Source organism: Schistocerca serialis, chromosome 10 (genome assembly GCF_023864345.2).
Source record: "Schistocerca serialis cubense isolate TAMUIC-IGC-003099 chromosome 10, iqSchSeri2.2, whole genome shotgun sequence".
NCBI lineage: Eukaryota > Metazoa > Arthropoda > Insecta > Orthoptera > Acrididae > Schistocerca > Schistocerca serialis.
Window position 1 is genome coordinate 225,926,631 of NC_064647.1, and position 23,027 is coordinate 225,949,657.

At 40.0% G+C, this 23,027-nt stretch overlaps 1 protein-coding gene across 5 annotated transcripts in view; it reads left to right on the forward strand.

Annotated features, from left to right (window-relative positions):
• LOC126424964 (zinc finger matrin-type protein CG9776-like) overlaps positions 1 to 23,027 on the forward strand; it is a 278,906-nt gene that overhangs the window by 152,006 nt on the left and 103,873 nt on the right. For all 5 annotated transcript variants that reach the window (XM_050087838.1, XM_050087837.1, XM_050087839.1 and 2 more), the window contains 3 exons: positions 1,484 to 1,609; positions 3,814 to 4,068; positions 9,932 to 10,031. In XM_050087838.1, the coding sequence (XP_049943795.1) occupies positions 1,484 to 1,609; positions 3,814 to 4,068; positions 9,932 to 10,031 (481 nt within the window). The remainder of the gene's footprint in view (positions 1 to 1,483; positions 1,610 to 3,813; positions 4,069 to 9,931; positions 10,032 to 23,027) is intronic.

Genomic DNA, 23,027 nt, shown 5'->3' on the forward strand with positions numbered 1-23,027 from the left:
GCTTCTCTGTGGCTTGGTGCGTACCTCTAACAACCAATCTACAGTAAATTAAAAACGCACAAATATCACAACTGTTAAGGCATTTATGTGTGTAACCCACAAAAACACACCTCTCATGAATTAAGTAGTGTGAATATTTTAAGCAAATACTCTTGATTCTCCCTGTGCCTGCAGAAAGTTCAAAACAAGAGAAGGATAATAAATAAAGTATTAAACATCTCTCAACATTCACCTACCACCTACGCATTGAATCCACCTGGAAGTGGAAGTAAATATACTATAATATAGTAACAAAGTCTTTGGTGGGTGTAAGTTAACAATTTCTTTTTACACTCATTGTATTGTCAACGAAGTTTTCGTAACAAAACATGCTTATTGTGAACTGTGGTTTGCATAAAGTAAATGTTACATCAATACCCTATTCATATTCTAATGTGACAGTGTCATTTTATGAAACAGTTCAGCACATTTTAATGCATCAATGTGGAGTCTTTTTCTGAGTGTATAAAATATGTCCATTTCATTGCAAAGGTAGTTCATGAGTTGTTATCATCAAAGATAAAATCCATTACAGTTGTAACCTTTTTAATTTCCTTAAAGGAAAGCAAACCCACTTTTGGAGTCTATGTCCCATGTTCTGGTGCATCTGCGTAAATAATGATGCCTATCCAAATTGTTAGCATTAAAAAAGCTAAACAGGACTACACAAAAATCCATAAGACAAAAACATAATAAAATGTGAGTCCATAAAAGTTGAATAACAGAGGTTTAATCAGGTATAAGAGTGCATCTCTGGTACAAGGCATAAAACAGGAGACCCTCTCTTGCCCCAATAATAGTACTATCATATTGCATTCAACTAAGAACATTTATGTGAACCACTATTATTTCAATTCCTAGGGATATCGGAAAGCCTCTCGCAGAGCAGCGTCTACATAAAAAGGCATAGGTTCCAAAATTAAAAGAGCAAAACCACTGTGAATAAAAACAAAATATGAACTGTTATATGACCCAGCATTGCACAATCCCCCATTCCAGATCTTACAAAGGCCTGGGCTTAAGGGTGTGCCAAACATATATCCACATAAAGTTAGACAGACTGTCTTCAAACACTGGAACACACATGGGGTACATAGTTTGTGCACCTGCAGGCACGTGTGAATTAGTTTTCTTTTCTCTCATTAATGCTATTCCAAGAAAACTTGAAACAATGTTATTTATAGTTCTGGACAATTTCTCATTTTGAGGACAAAAGTGCACAACTGTTGTATTCTTCTGTTGCTCAAGATGATGGTAGAAATCATTCTGTTATTAATAGGGAAAAAACCCCATAACATATGGGATTTAAAAGTAGTATGGTAGTGTTTGTTAGGGACGTATTATTTTACAATGCTTTATGTTTGACTTTAATGTACTGCCAATTTTGTTTCTCTTATTGTTTGGCATCCAGTTGCATTAAATTTTGCTTTTATTACTATTTTAGATGGAAATTCAGAACAGACTGACAGCTATTAACAACGTCATTGATATGTTGACTGGCATTATTGGTGATCAAAACGAAGTAGCAGATCGTACGAGTAAAAAGAGCAAGCACAGGAAAAGATCAAAGGTTTGTGTCTTCTGGACATCATCTGCAGCTTCTTTCTTTGAAATGCTGTTCATATCCTGTATTTTAGCACATAATTTTGTATTTGTAATATTACTGTAGCGGATTTTTTCCAGTGATGAATTGTTATTGATTAATTTTGAAATTAATTAAACAATCATTCCACAGTGGATTGTTATGTATTCTGAATATAATACCAAAAAAGTAGTTTTGTGAATGTGGACAGTTTTTTAAATAAGAGACATAAAATGTTCATATTCACTGCATCATTCCACCAGCAGCCATATTCAGTTGCCTATCTAAAGGAGATGCAGACATTGTGCAGCCTACTTATAAGGTATGGTATCTTATATACATTTTATTACTATACTGAAATAAGCTAATAGCAGCTGAAAATTTTGCTCAGTTGTGTGGAAAATATTTGTTTTTTTCCTTGTAGACCTCTTTGACGTTCCCATTTTTAAGGTGATTTTATTTCCTTGTGCCTCATTCAGTGGTGAATATTTGCATAGGCTTCCTGCAACTAGTTGTTTAGTGAAATTGTGGGACAGTTGCAAGTATTATCTTTGGCTGTCCAAATTAGGGGTGGACAAACTGTATCATCAATCATATGATGAAACTGAGAGTTGGTACTTGTCACTACTTATTAATATGTCGTGTATTCTATTGAAAGAATGTTACTGTGAATGTCCATTACAGATTTTTCTCAAACTGCAGTGCTTGTCTTCGTGGATCTTCAGTATTCACTTGTATGTTCGCTGTTCCTTCATTTTTGGAATCTAAAGAAAATCATGTTGATTCCCCATGTAGTATTTGGTCTGAAATTGTATGTCTGGATATACTTCAGTGAAAGTGTGTGAAAAAAACGTTGTTCTGTTAAAGGATAAAATAACACTGATATTATTTAAGAAGACAAAAACCCTGGCATCTATATTTCTGTTCCTCATAGTAGCAGTTATTTCAAAAATGTGCTCATACCCCTTAATTTTATTGTCTTAAGGATTCACATCAAAATAAATCTCCTTTCTGTGCATAAAAGAAAGGAAAGGCAAACACTCACCAACAGCTGACTGATGTCTGGCACTAGAAACGTGCAACAGAAAACTATTTGTACCTAGTATAAATAGTGTTCTGTTGCTTGTTTCTATCACGTGCACAAACATCAGCTGTAGGGGAGTGGTTGTATTTCCTTTATTATGTTTTCTTCCTTCCATGAATTTCCATTGTTATCATAAATGTTTATTCTTGTTTTCCTTTGGTGGTACATACTTTCATCTTTTATGTTGTGCCATAAATCTCTGCTGACACAGGGTGTCTACATGATCTTCAGCACTCTGGATTTTTACTGTTGTGCCCCAAACCCAAACTCTGTACCAAAGTTAAGTCTTCCAATAAAGGTCTTAACTTGGAGGATTTGCTGTCTGCCACCGTCTGCTCTGTTTTTCTATTAAAGAATTAATCTTGTTGTATGCGCCTACTTCTTATACAGATCTGTAAGTCTGCCTGATTCATTGCTTTTTCTTTTTACCTTGAATTGCTTCAAAATTTTCTGCTATCAAGCTGAGTCACTACTTTATATTATGTGTATTTCTTTTTGAGTGTATGTCAGATCCAGTTTCCACGTGGACATTTTATGGCCCTTTATCATTTCTTTTCTCCTTGTGATTGTCTCATTTGATGTGTGAATATGTGCATAATATTAAATTTGAAAATTCTTCAAGTTGGTTATTACATGTTGGATATGAATGAGTATCTCAAAGTGCCCAATAAGTCCATAACATCAAAGATATTTCTAGAACAGAAAAATGTCCTGTGGAATAGTAACCCAGTTGTACCCACTTTTATAACTGCTGGAAAAAAGGTCATCTACAATGGAATTGGTGCCATTCAGGACCCTTGCATAAACTATCATCAGTGATTTAATCCAGCCACAAGAAAATGCTGGGAATTCGTTGAAGCATTATAATTTTTATGTAACAGTTAATTTGTTTCTTAGTTTTCGATTTCTCTCCTCTTATCTCTAAAAAAGGAAATGAAATGACGTAGAAGCAGTGAGAGTGAGAGGGCAGATGGGGAAAAGTTTTGCAATAGTATACGTAAGAGGAACATCATGCAACTGAGTCCAAATTAACAGCTGCTACGAATAAAAAGTAACACCTAAAGCCACTCTAGGTCTTACATTGTGACGTTTCCCGTCTGCTCAACAGAAGCAAGAAGACTCCGAGGAGTCTGCAGCAGACTCTGATGAATCGGAGGCCTTGGCTGAACCCCCTATTGCCGAAGAGAAGACGACATCTGCAACTGTTGCTGCTTCAATCTCCAATCTCGGTTCTGGGCAGCGCCACAATCTGGTCTTCTATGATCCCGAGATGCACTGGTGCCGTGTGTGTGACGTCTTTCCTCGGACTGCTAAGGAATTCCTGAACCATTTACACAGTCCTGACCACAAGCAGCAAATATTGGTAAGATGTGTGATTAATTATGTGTATAATTTTTCACCATATGTCACTGAGGAAAGGGTCAGAGTAGCTTTCTTCTGTTATTCAAAGATGTTCCCTAATTAAAAAATTTCAAGTTAACACAGTTGTTTACTGCAGTGTATAACCCAGCAGATATGTTTTAGATACATATGTTTCATGGTAGCCCCAAGCGGGTGTTTCTATCATTATTATACTGCCCCAACTCTAAAAATGCACCCAATGAGCCACTATCATCAGTCATATAGACTCCATCTCTTGTGATAGGACCAGCCAGTGTGGACTGCTCACCATGTACTCTTATGTCACATTTTATGGTAGAAGTTGCATCTTCAGTCTGCTATTTTGTAAGGGAACAGATCTTTGTGATACTTACAGGATTTTCCCCCTTACTCAGTGTGATGCAGTTTCTCGGAAACACTTGAAAAAGTCTCCTTTGAAGATTAGATGATTTCCGGGTGCTATTAAGCACTAAACCTTTCTATGGTATTAATACAGTCACTGGTAGTGTGTAGTGTAATGACTAGAGTTGAATTTCGCTAGTAGTAATTTTGTTTTGCTTTTATTTAAATGGCATGTTTATTAACAAATGGAAATATTAACAAAATAATAGTGATTACAATTATTTTGATAAAAATAATTTCTGTAAATCTGGTACAAAAGTATGAAACATTGAATAGAAAATTAATTATTTTTTTTTTTAATTTCTGGAGGTTGAACAGTATTATTAATAAAAGTTTTGTGAAATAACTGCAACCAGTCACCTTCTGTGATGATTCAGTTTTTATTTTACCATGACCAGTTTTGAACCACCCATCTACTCATCTTCAGATAATACACTCTATAATTATTGCACGTAGTATTGTAGGTTTGTGTAGCTGTGGCAAGATAGAAAACATGTCTTGTTTTTTTCCTACATTGCCACAGTTACACGACCCCCACAATGCTCCATGCAGTCACAAAAAGTGTATACCATCTGAAAATGAGTAATTAGGCAATTCAAAACTGATTAGTACAATAAAAATTGAATCATAATAAAAAGAGATTTCTTGCAGTTATTTCTAAGAACCTTTATTTCTCACAGTCACATGGTTCCATATCCACAGTGGATAAAAGTTTTAGTGTTATTGATGTACGTAATTTTTTTCATTTAACAATGAGGCATTCCGCATTTCTTACGTTTGGCATCAACGTGCAATAATGAGCTGCATATGGCAGGTGGTGGCACTAACAGTGGCGGCTATATAATCTGTGTTGGGGGATGCGGAAAATAGAGGAGTCATTGTCATAATGCTGAAACGGGGGTGTGCGATTCATGTGATGTCCAAAAGGGCACGATCATTGGCTTTCATGCCAAGGATGGAAGCATTTTTGAAACTGCTAAGTTTCTAAATTGTTTGCATGCTGCCACGGTTAAAATATACTGTGCACGGCAAAATGGCACTATCTGAAACACGCTGAGGCAGCCATGGTGCATCGTGAGCCATAGATCCAGCTACGTATGGGCGAATATACGTGCAGCTGTTGAGCAACTGACCGCCCTGACAAACTGAGGGTCTCCCAACAGTGTCTCCTTAATGACAATTCATTGAACATTGCTGCACGGACCTCCACAGTGGGCACCTAGTTCGTGCTGTTCATCTGTGATGATGGCTGTAATTTGCATACCAGTACTACGTCTGGATGTCCACTGCTGAGTGGTGACAGGTGGCCTTCTTAGATGATAGATGGTAGTTGGCACGTACAGCATGAAACATCTGAAAGCAAATACCCTGAAACCAGGAGCGAGTATTACGGTCTGGGGCATGTTTTCGTGCCATTCCCTGGGTGATGTCATCATTCTGAAAGGAACAGTAGACCGACACAAGTATGCATCTATCCTTGGGGACTGTGACCGCGCCTGCATACAGTTCGTTTTACCTCGGCACAATGGTGTCTACCAGCAGGACAATGAAATGTATCGCACAGCTTGCAGTGTACATGTGTGGTTTGAAGAGCACCAGGGTGAACTGCCACACTCCCTAGCCCACTAAATTCCCCGGATTTAAACCAAATCGAGAATCTGTCGCCCACTTTGATCAGGCTGTCCACACTGTGGAATCTCAGCTGAAAAACCTAGTGTAACTGGCCACGGCACTGGAATCGGCAAGACTCCACATCCCTGTGGGTCCCTTCCAGGATCACACTGACACGGTTATTCAGGCTTTTGACAGATGGTTACATTAATGTGACTGGACAGTGAATATACTAATTTATTCTCATACTACCAGTAATTAAACATAAAAAGATATTAATATTAGAAAATATGGTTTCAGTATTTGTTAACTAACATTTCCATTGGTCAGTAAATAAATAGTTTAAATAAAAGAAAAAGAGAAAGCTGGTTCAAGTAGTGTGTAAGTCTAGGGACCAATGACATCAGCAGTTTGGTCCCTTAGGAATTGACACACACTTTTTTCCGATGGTTTAATGGGTTAGTTGAGCAATATGAGGACATGCATTGTCTTGCTGGATACGTCACCTCTGAGATCCGAGACATGTCTCTCTTGGCTGGCTTCACATTGTTTAAAAACAAATCCGAGTAGTATTGGCTGTTCATTGTACGCTGCTCTTAGAAATAATCACAAAAAACTGGACATTCAGCACCCCAAAACACCATCAACATGGCTTTTCGTGCTGATGCTTGGGTTTTGAATGTTCTTTGGACAGGTGAGTTGGTGTGCTTCCACTCCGTGCTTTGTCTTTTTGATTCTGGCTTATAATAATGAACCCAAGTTTCATCACAAATTAAAATTTTGTTGAAGAATTCCCCATATTCTCTTTCGTAATGTTCCTTTAGCTCTGTGCAAACTCTCAACTTTGTTTCCTTGTGTAGCCACGTCAACTCCTCTGGGACCCATCTTGCACATGTTTTGCAGTACTTCAGCTTGTTACAGAGAGTGTTATGAACTGTACTAGTACTAACTTGAACCTTATCAACTATCATTTTTACAGTCACACGGCGGTTGGCACGAATAATGTCGTCAGTTTGATTTTCAAGTGAGGGAGTTGAAACTGTAACTAGTCAGCCAGAACTGTGTTCCTCAGTCACTGAGTCACGACCATTTTTGAACTGCTCTACCCACTCTTAAAAATTTGCACGATTCATACAACCTTCACCATAAACTTTAGACATTCTACAGTATATATTCACTGGTTTCTCGCCTTCAGCAAGTAAAAAATGAATAACAGAATGTTGTTCAACTAATGTGTGCATTTCAAGCCGACTCACCATCTTGAAATGTAGTTTTGAAGCTGTAAACAAAACAATGTTGATACATCAGCTGATCAGGGCTTATCCCAGTGATGCCAGCTTAAAGCCATAAAAGTACCAAACTTGCCCTACTATCATTTTTTCCCCCAGATCAATTTGCCTGTTTAATTATTAAATGACTGTCATATATTCTTGAGAAAACTGTGAAAGTTCGCATTACATGCAGTTTTACTATCTGAATATACATACTGGCCAGCCATTCTCTTTCATACAGACATATTTTGAATGGAACCAACAAAAGATAGTAGTAATACAAAGAAGTAAAATTAATTACAATGTATTGGTAAGTACTCAAGAGAAATTTTACCTTGATGGATTTTGGTAGAAATGAACTTGTAAATTTTGCTTGCTACCATACATCTTACTTGCATTACTTCATGTAGTTTCAGTTTCATGGCCCCACAGAGGGGGGAATCTCCCTGAATGAGTTAAGTATGTTTCAAACAGTGAAAATTACATTTTGTAATGGATGTAACCAGTCTTTCCCATTTGACATAGTATATGAGACTAATTGGGAAAGGATGCGCCATCAGGTGGGAAGACTGTTATTGTTTGAAAATACTGGGGGACTGTATTGTGTCTTTTGATAGGGGAATCTGCTATGTTGAGATATGTCGATGCTGTAAGGTTCTCACAAACTTACTTGTAATAGTGGCATGCAACAAAAATCATTTAAATAGAGATTAGATTTCATCTCCATTAAATATTTATTACTTCTTACAGAATATTCATTTGGCACCTGGAATAACATAGACAAATTAAAAATGGGCTATTTTAGTTTTTAATTTATTATCTTTGTTTGCTGTATTACAGTCGAGGATGATTTGCTTACTCTGCTCCTTGATCAATGACCTTGTGTCCAGTACTCCAGTTAATTAGCCAAACAAAATTGTAACAGTCCATTTCAACTTTTCTCTGAAGTTTGTACAGTTGAAATTTCATTTATATGTGCGTAGCTACGTGTCACACGGTAGTGATTTCAAATCTGAAATTGCAACAGATTGCTGTCAATCAAAGATTGTCTTTGCTATTTTTATTGTTCCCATCCTGTCTCTCTCCTGACTGCAGTGACTAAATTTCATAGAAATCTAGTACCATTGTGCCTCGCACCACAAGTGCTTACTGCAATAGATAGTGGTGCCATCACATCTCCTTCTCTGGAACAAATTGGAAACATTAATTTTAACTGAAAAAAAAATTACAGTTCAAAACATTAAGGCCTCATTTTACAGCATTATTCTCAGTATTGTAGCAAATTTTTTTTCTCATGCTCATGTGGTAGCCTATTATGTAAAATTCTGCTGAAAATTGTGGTGTGTGCTACCTGAAATTAGATTTGAAGTTGGCTTACGTTAGTCACTCACAAAAATTGCACAAACAAATAAAAATAATTTTATTTTTTTAAAATTAGGTCATCTGTTGGGTTGGGCTCTTTACATTATATTGGTTGATGTGTAAACAGTCCGACTTGCTGTCGAGTTTGTTGTAACTGCTAAGCATAAGATCAGTAGTAATAGTTAAAAATGATAATGTAGGTGAAGCACGAAATTGGCTGAGAAGCAGAGCAGATTAGTAAGACTGAAACGTCATACAGAGCCTTATCAAATAGGTGGCATAAGATAAAATGTCTGGATGAGGACTATACTGAAAAACTGTTTGTAGTAGAAGTGGTGGTGCATTTGTGGAATCTGGAGCAAAATAAAGCTGTATTGGTAAAAATACCTCTAACACTTACTGAGTGCCCATTACTAGTGGCACAAAAGCTGAGCATGAATTTTGTAACTGCTGAATTACTGATATCCTGATACAGTGTCGCAGATAGCAGTATGCTGATATAGCTAACAAAGATTTGAAACATCTGCAATTCTTCTGTATGTTTTCCAAGCAGGAAATGTGTTCAGTTTGAGGATTATATTCATGCTGAATGAAGGTGACCCCCAGATTTATAGTCTTAGCAATTTCAACTTTAGCTGACCAGTGGTGAAAGAGAAACGTGTGTTTCTCTCACCTCTGCCTCCTTTGGGAACAGTGTCGGTTTCTGTTATTTGTTGCGAACATCATTTGTTATCAACTTCCTGTAAGTAGTTAATTTTTAATCATATCTGCCAGATTTTTTATTATGTAAAATCCTTGGAATTATTTGCATGATGAAGCCTTGTTATTAAAGGAACATTAATTCTTTTCAGAGAAAGAGGAAACTTGAGAGTGAATTTTGATTCGAGATGGTCATCCACAGCTAAAAGAGGTGTTTTCCCAATCACTGTTTGCAGTTACTCTTAACTTGCATTTTCTGCTCCCAGGATTAAAATATTTAGTTGTTTCAAATGCATTGGAGGGTCATAAAGCAGATACCCTCACTTGATAGCGGTAACAGTGTTCGCAATTTATTTGCAATTGTTTATGTAAATATGTTGTGTGCTAGTATGTCTATTAAAATTTAAATTTAATGTGCTTTGTGTGATTTTGCTTTTAATCTATTTGTTCGACTCCATCAAATTGCAGTCTAACAATATGTATATATTTTTTTATATGTAGGAGCGAAAACTGGTGGATTTGCCATGGCATAAGGTACAACAGGCAGAAGAAGTCTTGCCTACTATCGAAGGATTGCCATCTAAGCGAACACCGATAAAAGGTAAGAGAGATTATTGTCACAATATTGACTACCTACCTATCTGTCTGTTGAGCATTAGGTAGTTGCTGTTTTTCTACGAGGGATAGTTTTAAAATTTTAATCGTCGCCTTAAAATAATAAAGTTACGTACTTCATGTTTGTTTTTCTGCAGTGCCGGTAAACACTGAAATCCCCACAGCACAGTACTGTGCATGTAGCTAGAGGAACAAAACAAGATGGTGTAGCCTATTGATGAGTAGTACTGTGTGGTACTTCGTTTTCAGCAGCAGCATAAATGTTGTAGCTGTGTGTGGCCAATCCTGATGACTTCTTCAGCCATCTGGATTGACTTGACACAGCTGAAACATTTCAACTGCTGCTGAAATTATCGCACAATAATACTCTTAATCAGTAGGCTACACCATTTTGTTTTGTTCCTCTAGCAGCATGTAACAGTACTGTGCTGTGGAGATTTCAGTGTTTACCAGCACTGCAGAAAAACAAACATGAAGTATGTAGATTTATTTATTTGAAGCAATGATGAAAACTGACTACCCCTTGTATATTTGAGTGTTGAAATTTTGTGACAGTCTGTAATAGAGGGAAAAGAGGAAACTACTGTGAGCTCAATTATTAGATTTGCTATTTTGACAGTCTTTTGTCTGCTGCTACTCAGAACAATTAGGAGGGTTTATCAGCACTTGTACCAGTCAAGCACTGCGTGCAAAAGGTGGGAATCCGTGTTCGAGCTGCGAAACTTCTACACATGTTTTGAGCATGGCCCAGTAAATATAAATGTCTCCCTCATATTAATTCACAGCTTGCCTATTTGAGCTTCCTTTGAGGTGTTCAGAAGTCTGTCCCTGTGTTTGATGTTATTAGACGGTGAGTGAGATGATACTGAGATAAAGGCATTGGACTCTCATCGATGTCCCTAATTATGCTGAGGTTTAAAACCTCTGTCCAGCCATCCGGATTTGGCTGTTCTTTTACTTCGTCACATCATGTAATGTTAATCTGAGGATAATTCGTTTGTGTAGAACACAAGCAATTCCTTTGCTTATCCTTGTCCTTTTCGAGCTCACAGTTTGCCCGGTCATCTCCTTGTCAATAGGACATTAGATTAGATTTGATTAGATTCAGTTTTCATACCGTAGACCCAAAAAATGAGATGATTCTCGTGGGTGTGGAACATGTCAGAACTCTTTTATCTTCCGTACTCATTTCCTTTGAGTTTGTAGGTGATATCATTTCAGTACTGGCTTGTGGTGAGCCTGTACTACATATTTCTTGTAGCTGCATGTTGCCTCCTCTGTTGAAAGTCAGTTGGCCGGCATTCATCTTCACACTGTGCTCATTGTTCCTTCCAAATTCCTAAAACAGCAGTATTTTCAACTTGATAGTTGTCATCACCTAAAAGCTCCTTGCAGCCATGTAATGTTGTAATGCTCACACATTTACTGACAATCTTGTGCATACAGACCCATTCCAAAACTACCATGACAAAAAAGGCTATGATTTCTTTAACCCTTTCCGCAAAATAAAATAGCCACTACTCAGATTCCTTGTGCTACCCCTATGGTGCAATACAATGTTCTCGGGTTTCTCACATCAGTCTGCAGTGTATCCATGATGTTTTAGCAGGCACGTTGTCTCTTTCCAGTTTTCAGTCTTTTTGTGAGTGCTGAAGTCTCACAGTCTGTCAAATGGACACAGTGTAGATTGACACGACGAGCAACCTGAGAAGATTGTGTCACATCGATACACTTTGAGAATCTTCATTTGCGTATGCTCCTGGGTTGGTTTTTCATAGGTCTCCCTGTCTCTGCAGTTCACTTGTTCAGAATTATGATACCCTTAAGAATCCAGTTTATCGTGTGTGTTCTTTATTCACCAATTCTTATTTGGTACCACAAGTCACAATACTAATGTCCAGCTCCAGTATCCATCTTCACCAAAGTTTCAACAAATTAGTTTTCAAACTGTTACTAATACACTTTTTAAAATGGGTCTCTTCCTTAATTTTATCATTTAGCAGAATATGTTTCATCCTACAACAGAACTTTTGAAAATCAAGTAGTTTTTTCCTTATTTCATGTTTGGAGCCAAACACAATGTGAATCACCTGTCGTAATCATTCTTGTAGATTCCATTTCACTGAGGTAAATCTGAGTAAAGTGTCAGACAATCTCCTGTCAGAAAATAAACAGGAAGCAAGTGATTGACACACGTCATACTGGTACCCATATTGGCAGGAATTTATGACACTGTTGGTGAATCTCTGGCTACTTGTCAGAATGGCATAGAATCTAATGTAGTATTATTTTCCCATTATAAGCATACTTGATCAGTGCTTTCCCATGACTGTCATCAACAGTATTATGCTAAAATCAAATCCCGCTTTCTTCACATCATCTCATTTGTTTTGTCACCAGAGCTGCACCACTAATTTTCTGCTGCAGGTTCAGTGGTCTCGTAAGTTTAGTATAGAATTTCTGCTTTGCAAATCTTACAAAATAGGGCGAGTGGAATTTCTGATTATGATGTGCACCTAACACATACTCTGTGCTGCCCATTGTCAAAGTCAGATGTGCCTTACATGTGATTTTCGAAGTTTTTCTGCATACTGAATATTCCGTGATATTTCAGGATTGCAGCCGGATGAAGCCTATAACTTGAAATATTTTGGCTGCCTAGTACAACCAAAATGTTGTGGCAAGATGCTGACATTTTGTGGCTGCAATTTTTAAATGTCGTGGAGTGTGCCTCATGTCTTTGTCACACGATAATTTGCAAGGGCGGTAAGCTAAGACGTGTAGGTGGAGCATTTGAGTAAAATTATTTCCTTAGAGCGAGAAAAAGAAATTGTTTGTTTTGTGTGTGAGGCTTGGGGGTACAATATTAGATACAGATTATTCAGTATTAGCAAAAATAGCAATTAAACTATGTTATAACCAGGCAAATAGCTAATGCTCCGGTGCGGTGCTTTGTTGTTTGATTGGACGTTGCGTATATAAGCCATCAGGTTGTTGTTATGTAGAATTTCTTTTTCTGAATATAAGTGTATGACTGTAAGAAGGTTTCAAATTTGTATTGATATGGAACGGTGAGTACTGAATTAAGTTTTACTGTTATTACTTGTTATTTTTTAAAGTTAAATGTATGTAAATTGTGTTCAAAAAGCTCTGTAGAGTGTTCAAACCTCATTGTATTTATTTATTTTTTTCCATCCTGCTATACCATTATGAGTTACCATATTTGACTGGAAGAAGAATTGTGCAGAACAGTACTCAGTTGCATCGCTGTGTGTCTATTGATCGGAAGAGAGTGAACGAGAGAGAAATGTTTAAGTTTTTGTTGCTGTACCTCTAAATGGAAGACAAGATATAACTTTTTTGTGAAGTTTTTCCTGTTGTTCATTGTACTGTGTGTGAGAGCATAAGTGAAGTTCGTTAAAAAGGAAAGGAAACCAAAATTGAAGAGAAGAAGACAAAACGGTGTCAGTGAAGTTCTATAACAAAAGACATTGCATATAAATTGAATGTTTTGTTTTTCTACAATCTTGAATGGGTACATTTAGATTTCTTCTTGTACAAAATAGTGTTTTACATATGTATGTGGCTGTATGTATGTGTAATATCAGACATATTACTGTAAATGACTGTATAACTTTGCATTTTGATCAATAAAGATCTTGCCCTCCTCATATTCAAGAAGTTGAAACCGTAACACAGTTTCAGCATATTCTATGTTGGATTTTTGATTTGTTGTTGTTATAATATCTTTTGTGCCTCCTTCCCTCCCACACTCCCTTATTTTATTTTCCTTTGTGGTATTTTGTCTGTCTAGAAATGACTAAAATTAATCCCATTGTATAGTCTTTGGTAGTTCATACTGACACCTTTTTCTGGAGAAAGTGTTATTTATTCTACAATCACTGTAAGTGCACAACATTTATGACCTACCTGTGGGAAAAATGGTAGTCTATTCAGAAAGTTGATAGGATGTGCAGATATTTCTGTATAAATAACACTTGAATAGGTGTTTTGTACATCACCAGTAGTTCAGTGTTCCACTGCTAAAAATGATTTATCGTCTCTCATCAGCTCCAACATAGAGTTAAAATATGTTTCAAAAAGTCATTCTTTATTATTTCATATCCTTGATTTCGATTTAGCAAATGTGTATGTCGTTCCAAGATGTGATTCCCTAGTTGCATCAGAGCCATGTGTACTACGTGAGAGAGCATAAAGTGTTCAAAAAATATGAAACTTGAGTTTTTCTTCATGTATAAAATGTTCAAATCACTTACGGGAATGCAGCCAGGTGTTATCTTTGACAAGTACCAATATTTCACAGGTGTATACTCGATCATGTTCAAGGCATGTCAACACTTTGAAATATCAGCGGTTGTTGAAGACTTCACTCAGCTTCATTCCTGTAAGTTCTTCACACATTTTATACGGCGGGAGAAACTCGAGTTTCACATTGTTGACCTTCGCAGGAAGGAAATGTATTATTGCTTGCAGAAGTTAAATAAACTTTGTTGTAGGAGAGTGAGATTGCACTGTGTGCTTTTCTTTTTGTTATCGTGCTGAGAACATAACGTCATTCCAACATTTGCCAAAGTTTTGTGTGATATTAATTCTCAAAGTGCTAATCACAGCAAGCAATGCACTGTTTTAGGGCTTGTTTGTGAAAGCGTCCATTGTAGTTCCTGACAGTAGGTGTTTGTTTCCAATAACAGTTTTGGCTTCATGTGATGATTGCTTAAAAATTTCCACATTTTCTTTACGTGGGTAGATGGTGTCCCTCAGTCATGGTCTGGGAATGTCGTTTTGCTACTGCACGGCATTTGACTAAGTTGGAACTTTTCAGTGACTCTTGAGTGTAATACTGCATCTCAACATTCTGCGATCAGTCTCATGAAGAAAGCTTTGGACGATGCAGCTTCTCTGTTATGGAAAGGTTTAAACTTTACACCTATGCTCAATCATTTCCCGCTTCTTGGTTTTACAAGTCCTGTCAAACAGGCTGTTTTTAAACTACCTTCTGATGCACCAGAGAAGATTGGGAGAGCAGTGTGTCATGTGTTCACTGGGGCTCCTATGCCCAAGGGTAATATTACAGTATCTGAGACTGTCAAAAGTCATAACTCTTATTGTTTTGTCCCCCTAGATTTTATGCCATCCTGATAATCCACATTGGGCTTTCTCTTAGGCTGATTATCAGTAACATTGGTGCTCAGGCATGCTGTGTAGCAAAACACCTTGATACTCTGGTTAGCCCACTAGTAGGTTAGGATGTACATCACCTTCAGAACCCAATGAATTTCCTACATCATTTAGGGAGACTGCATTTGAATGACTCTGATATTTTAGTAACAATATTATGAAAAGGATAGTTGCTACTCACCATATAGCGCTGGTGCTGAATCACAGATAGGCACAACAAAAGGACTGTCACAAAATAAGCTTTTGGCCAACAATGTTTGTCAAAAATGGATTACACACACACACACACACACACACACACACACACACACACACACAGAGAGAGAGAGAGAGAGAGAGAGAGAGAGAGAGAGAGAGAGAGCGCACAGCACAGTACAACTCACATACACGCCCACAGTCTCTTGCAATTGAAGCCAGACTCTGAGCAGCAGCAATGCATGTTGGAAGAGGCAACTGGGTGGTGGTAAGTAGGGGGCTGGTGTGGGGAGGTTGGGGGATGGTGAAATGCTGCTGGGGAGCATGCAGGGATGAGATGGAGAGAGGGTGATCCACTCCCACTGCCCCCAAATCACCCCCTGTTAACTTTCCAGAATTTCTTAATGTTGAACGTTGTCTCACCATCATTTCCCAAATCCTTCGACATCCAAACTGACCTGACATGAGCAGAAAGAACCGCAGTCTACCACCTAAAAACTGATACTGATCTTATAATCCTACCTGTGAACAAATGCTCCACCACTGTTGTTTTGAACCACAAGGATTAGCTGGCAAAAGGACTCCATCAGCTGTCAGATACATCCACCTACAAATCCTCCCACAGTGACCCCATTCCAGAAATCCAGCAGGATCTCCAGTCTCTCCTCAAATCTTTAGGCTCATCCCAGAACCTCTCCCTGGAGTAGTCTCTCTCTCCTATGGCTCCATGCACTCCTACCTTCTACATGCTTTCAAAAGTCCATAAACCCAACTACCCAGGATGCCACATTGTGGCTGATTACTGTGCTCTCAGTGGGGGAATCTCTGCTCTCGTAGACCAAAACCTTCAACCGGAACCTACTCACCTGTATAAAAGATACCAACCATTTCCTCCACCAACTAAACACAGTTCCTGTCCCTTTACCACACAATGCCCTGCTCGTCACCATTACTGCCGCCTCCCTTTATATTAACATCCCTATGCTCATGGCCTTACCCCTGTTGAACACTACCTTTCCCAAAACCCAATACATTCCAAACCAACAACCACCTTCTTAGTCACGATGACCAACTATATCCTCACCCACATTTACTTCTCCCTTGAAGGCATTACCTACAAACAAATCCAGGGTATACCTATAGGCACCCACATGGCACCATCTTGTGCCAACCTATTCATGGACCATCTAGAGGAATCCTTCCTAAACACCCACAATCCTAAATCCCTCACCTGGTTCAGATTCCTTGATGACACCTTTGTGATCTGGATCGAGGGTGAGGACACCATATCCACATTCCTCCAGAACCTAAACATCTTCTCTCCCATTAGCTTTACATGGTCCTACTCAACACAAGAAGCCACCTTCCTGGATGTTGACCTTCACCTTAGAGATGGCTCTGTCCATATCAAACCTACTAACCACCAGCAATACCTCCACTTCGACAGCTGTCACCCATTCCGTACCAAGAAGTCCCTTTCATACAGCCTAGCCACCCATGGTCATTGCATCTGCAGTGATGAGCAGTCCCTCTCAAAATATACCGAGGGTCTCACTGAAGCCTTCACTGACCGTAATTATCCTCCCATCCTTATACAAAAACAAATCTCCTGTGCCTTATCTTTCCAGTCTCCCACCACCTCCCAAAGTCCCACAGTCCGGCCACAGAGGAGCATTCCCCTCGTAACTCAGTACCGTCTGGGACCGGAGCAACTGAATTACATTCTCCGCCAGGGTTTCGATTACCCCTCGTCGTGCCCTGAAATGAGAAATGTCCTGTCCACTATCCTTCCCACCCCTCCTACAGTGGTATTCCGCCGTCCACTCAACCTACACAATATACTCGTCCATCCTTACACAACCCCTGCTCCCAATCCCTTACCTCATGGCTCATACCCATGTAGTAGACCTAGATGCAAGACGTGTCCCATACATCCTCCTACCACCCCCTACTCCAGTCTGGTCGCTAACATCACCTATCCCATCAAAGGCAGGGCTACCTGTGAAACCAGTCATGTGATTAACAAGGTAAGCTGCAACCACTGTGCTGTATTCTATGTAGGCATGACAACCAACAAGCTGCCTGTCTGCACGAATGGCCACCGACAAACTGTGGCCAAGAAACAAAAGGACCACCCTGTTGCTGAGCATGCCGCCCAACACAGCATCCTTCATTTGAATGACTGCCTCACAGACTGTGCCATATGGATCCTTCCCACCAACACCAGCCTCTCTGTATTGCACATGTGGGAACTCTCGCTGCAATGTATCTTATGGTCCCGTAACCCTCCTGGCCTCAACCTTCGTTAGTCGTTGTTCTCACCCATCTAGCCCCTTCCCTGTTCCCATTCCAGCACTATATATCCCTCTAATCCACTAGCCAACCGGGGGACTGATGACCTTTGCTGTTTAGTTCCCCTTAAACATCCCAACAACCACCACCACCACTAGCCAACCCAGTCTCCTTACTTCTTTCCTTTTTTGCTACCCCCCCCCCCTCCCCCCCTCCGCTACCCTCCATCTAACCTCCCGACTGCACCTAGCTGCCCTACCCTCTTTCCACCTCGTTCCTGCATTCTCCCCACCAGCAATTCACGATCCCCCACCCATACCCTGCTATCCCTCCCCCTCTCTGCCCCAACCTCATCCTTACCCCCATCCAGTTGCCTCTCCCATGGTGCCCTGCTGCTGCAGCTGCTGCTGCTGTCATAGTCTGGATTCAGCTGCCAGAGACTGTGGTCATGTGTCTATGTGTCTGCAAGTTTCATTTGTGTGTGTGTGTGTGTGTGTGTGTGTGTGTGTGTGTGTGTGTGTGTGTGTGTGTTCTTTTTTTGATTAAGGCCTTGTTGACTGAAAGCTTATTTTGTGACAGTCTGTATGTTGTACCTATCTGCTACACAGCATCTCCACTATTAACAACTATCCTTTTCATAATATTGTTACATTTCATCCTGGATTTTCCATTATTTGACACTTAGTAAGTTTTTGCTGTGGCCCCTCTTCGCACATATTCCTCAGTCTGATTCATTGTGGTTAATTGAGATTAGATTTTGTGCTGAAATAACAAACCTATTTTAACACGTGTTGACTTCCAGTTGTTTTTTATTCAGCGACAAGGTACTATGGACAGACAGATTGAGTTGTGATGGGGAGCCCTTTGCCACTTATTATTGACAACATATTTTATGGAAAACACACCCTGGAGGTGGCGGTATTTGAACCTGCCTTCTTTTTCAGATACATAAGCAATACTTTCATTGTTTCGCCTCATGGAAGTGAGAATTTGAATAGCTTTTTAGTACATCTGAATTCAATCCACCCAAATATTCACTTCACAGTGGAGGTGGAAAGGGGTTGCCACCTTCCCTTCCTCAGCATGGTGGTGAGGATGAAGGTTGATTGTCCATCCAGACATACTGTTTGCAGGAGCCAGCTCACACGGATTTGTACTGTCAGGCCAATAGTTGTCACTGTCTGGGCCATATCATCTTAGACACTGAAAATTTGTCAGCTGTGTTGGCCCACCTTGTGTCACATATTGCTAGAAGTGTAATAGTGAAAGACATACAAGTTAATTTCTGCAGTATTCATGTGCATAAACCTGCTCAAAAGGATGGTCAGCTTTAGATTATGTTGGGTACTCGAATCTTGGGGCCTTTTGTCCCCGTATCACTGTGGTTTCCGGGCATGGTGATCTCCAACTGACCATTCACTCCGATTGGAATCAGGCATCCGAAAGGCTTTTACTCACCACCAGCACCTTGTCGCGGTCTTCTTTGACCTACATGAGGCATATGACATGGCTTGGCGCCATCACATTTTTGTTACCCTCCACGACTAGGGCTTCCTTGGCCCTCTTCCAATTTTTACCCGTCAGTTTTTATCTCACCGGCTCTTCCAGGTTTGAGTTGGCATTTCGCTCAGTGCCCCTCAGATTCAGGAGAATGGTATCCCACAGGGCTCTGTTTTAAGTGTCACACTCTTCCTTGTTGCCATCAATGGGCTTGTGACCTCTGTTGGGCCTCTGGTTATCTCGGCATTGTATGTCGCCGATTTTTGCATCTGGTGCAGCTCCCACTTGGTAATATGTGCCGAGTGCCAGCTCCAAGGCACCATCCGACGGGCCTGTGTGTGGGCCACCACCATGGCTTCCAGTTTTCTCCCTCCAAAATGAGGGTAATGCATTTTTGTCCTCAACCCACCATACACCCCAAGCCAGAACCTTATTTAGGCAACCAGCTCCTCAACGTTGCAGCCCAGTCCCGTTTCTTGGGCCTTATTTTTTATAACAAGCTGACATGGCTGCCTCACATTCGCCACCTAAAGACTACATGTATGTGAATGCTTAATACTCTTACCTCCTGGCCCAGACTAGATTATGGTAGTCGGGTTTATGGCTCATCAGCTCCTTCCACTTTTAAACTCCTGTATCCTGTCCATCATTGTGGGGTGCATCTGGCTATTGGTGCCTTTCGCACTAGTCCTGTTGATAGTATCCCCACGGAAGTGGGGATTCCCATTCTACACGTCCAATGGAGCCAACTTATTGCTTCTTATGCAATCTCCTTTTGCCATTTCCCTGACCATCCTGTGTACCTTGTGCTTTTCGCCAATGACTGACATCTCCCTCCTGACACCTTCTCATGGGTAATATTGCCAGGTGGCATGCGTCTCACTTCCCTCTGTTGGGATCTCCATCTCCACTCACTGGACTGCACCTCATGTCCTTCCTCCCATCCCCCTCCCCCTCCCCCTCTGGATGGTGCCTAGACCACGGATTAGGACCGATCTATTCCAGGGTCCTAAGATCTCTGTCACTCCAATGGTTTTCTGGCAGAGCTCCAAGGTGCCACCATCTTTTACACTGATGGGTCAAAGATAATCTATAAGTTGGGATACACTTTCACCTTTCCTACTGGCTTCAATCACCATTTATTATTGGGATCATGTAGTATGTTCACAGCAGAGCTTCTAGCCATTCACGGAGCCCTTCTTTTTGTTTCTCAGGTGTGTTAATTTTTTCAGACTCCATGAGCAGCCTGCAAGCTATTGATCAATGCTACTCTCCTCACCCTCTGATGTCTGCTATCCATGACCTTCTCTTGCTCGTGCCACCTGTTCAGTCATCTTTTCTGGGTTCCAAGTCTTGTGGGCATCCGAGGGAATGCAGTGGCTCACCGTTTTGCCAGAGAAGCAGATACTTACCCCATTTCATTTCATGATTCCAGCTGTGGATATGCAGATCTATGTCAAATCTCTCTTTGCCCAAAAGTGGAATGCCCTCTGGAGCATTACTGCCCATAATAATAAACTCCGCACAATCAAGGGGTCTACTGCAGTTTGTCGCTCTTCTTTCTGCTCCTCTCGGAACGAGTCCACTGTTTCACACCATTTACGCATTGGTCATACCTGGTTCAGTCGTTGTTTCCTCCTACATAAGTAACTTTAGTCTCTGCTATTCATGACCTCTCTGTGCCCTGCCTGTCCAGGTGTTTCTCTGGGTCCCAAGTCATATGGGCATCCAAGGGAATGAATTGGCTGACCGTTTGGCTAGAGAAGCTGATACTTACCCCCCACCCCACCCCCTCCCCCCATTTCCTTTAGTGTTTTCAGCTGTGGATATGTGGATCTACGTCAAATCTCTTTGTCATCTGAGGCGCTACTGCTCATATTAATAAACTCAGTACAATTGAGGAGTCTAGTGCAGTTTGGAGCTCTTCCTTTCGCTCCTCTCGGAAGGAGTCCACTGTTTTATGCCATTTACACATCGCTCATACGCGGCTCACCCATTGTTCCCTTCTATGTAACGACCCACCCCACAATGTGGTTGTGGAGCCAGACTGACGATATCTCACATATTGGTGAACTGTCCCCTTCTTTTGGCCCTTCATGTTAAGTATAGTCTTCCCGATTCCTTAAATTTAATATTAGCAGGTGGTCCACAGATGGTTGGACTGGTCCTCAGTTTCCTCTGTGAAAGTGATTTTTATTTCCAGATATAAGGTTCTCCTTTAGTCTTCAAGCAGGGGCAGGTTGGTTGTTGTTGGGACATCTTTTAGTCTTCTCGGTCTGTGACCCTATGATCGCCCCCACCCTTTTTTTTCTTCCAATTTTTAGATTCGGTCTCAACTTTTATGTCTTTACTGTGTGTTTAATGACCATTATTTCATAATTTGACTCTCCTGGCTGGATCCGTCCATTTTTAGCATACCCTTGTTCTTGTGACTCACTTCAGATTCACAGGACTGATGACTTCTCCGTTTGATCCCATAACCCCTCTCAGTTAATCAATCAGTGCCCATAAACAATCGCTTCACACATGCTGCTTTATGACAGGCTGCATTGTCAAACATTGGGTGAGTGATGAAAAAAATGAGGTGACACCTAACTTTGTGGCCTGTTTGCCTTACGCAGGTGGCGTTTCCAACGGAATTGGTTGCACTCTGTGGAAAGACAGTGTGAAGTGTGCTTTTCATCCATTGTCTAAGATAAGGTCTATATCAATCAGATCATCAGAACCAAGGACGACTGGTGTATTGAGAATATGTATCACACATGCTTGCATTAGACAAACATATCTCCTATTGCAGAACATAGTCTTGGCACCGGTAATCCCATGGAATCTAACGACACAGAGAATCTGACATGCAACTCCAGGTATTGGGATAGTGTTGAGAATTAATACTATGTGCTCAACTCATTGGTAATTAACATTTGGTATCAATAATTGCTGATGTTGCTCATCTTTGGTTTTGTGGCGGCACTAGTTGTTCACTGTGTGTGTGTGTGTGTGTGTGTGTGTGTGTGTGTGTGTGTGTGTGTGTTTTATCTCTCCGTAGGTGCTCCTCATATCAAGGCACGCGTGTGAATATGTGTGTGTATGTTATCTTTCTGAATATACTCCTCATATCATGGTCTCTCGTTTAATTTTGTTTTGAAAATGGTGCCATGTGTACACCACACATATTGAAATATCAGTGGTTGTTGAAGACGTGACTTGGCTGCATTCTTGTAATTGTTATAACATCCTCAAAGAATGTTTTGCATATCTGTTGACACATGTGCGAGCTTAAGATCAAGGCAAGCAAGGAGAAAGAATACGCTTTACCAAATCTTGGGGGGGGGGAACAAAACGCAGTATATTTTGTAAGCCTGGTTTGTATGAATCTGTCACTGAGATTCTCATTGCTCACTGTGATATCTGGGCTGAATACTACAAATTTAATTTTTAATTCAATCTTTTAGGCCAAATGTTTGAGCAGAGTGAAAACAACAAAACTTCTTATAAATTACACTGTGGGTTGCTATCTGAATTACTATATCCAAACGAAGTGTCTGCAATGGATAAATCAGGTATCGGATTAGACCAGCATGAGGCCTAGTTTTGGGAGAAGAAGAATTTCTTTAAAATAATCAGGATAATTAAGCAAAATGTAAGTTGTGATTTGAGGCAAAACTGAAATATGTCACAAACAGCTGCTGTTAGCTATGTACATCAGATGTCAAAAGATTCACCACTTCAAGGCCTAGCTTTAGGTACATTAGTGTGTAAATCGTGAAGTTCTTTCTTTTATGTTGAAAAAATAAAA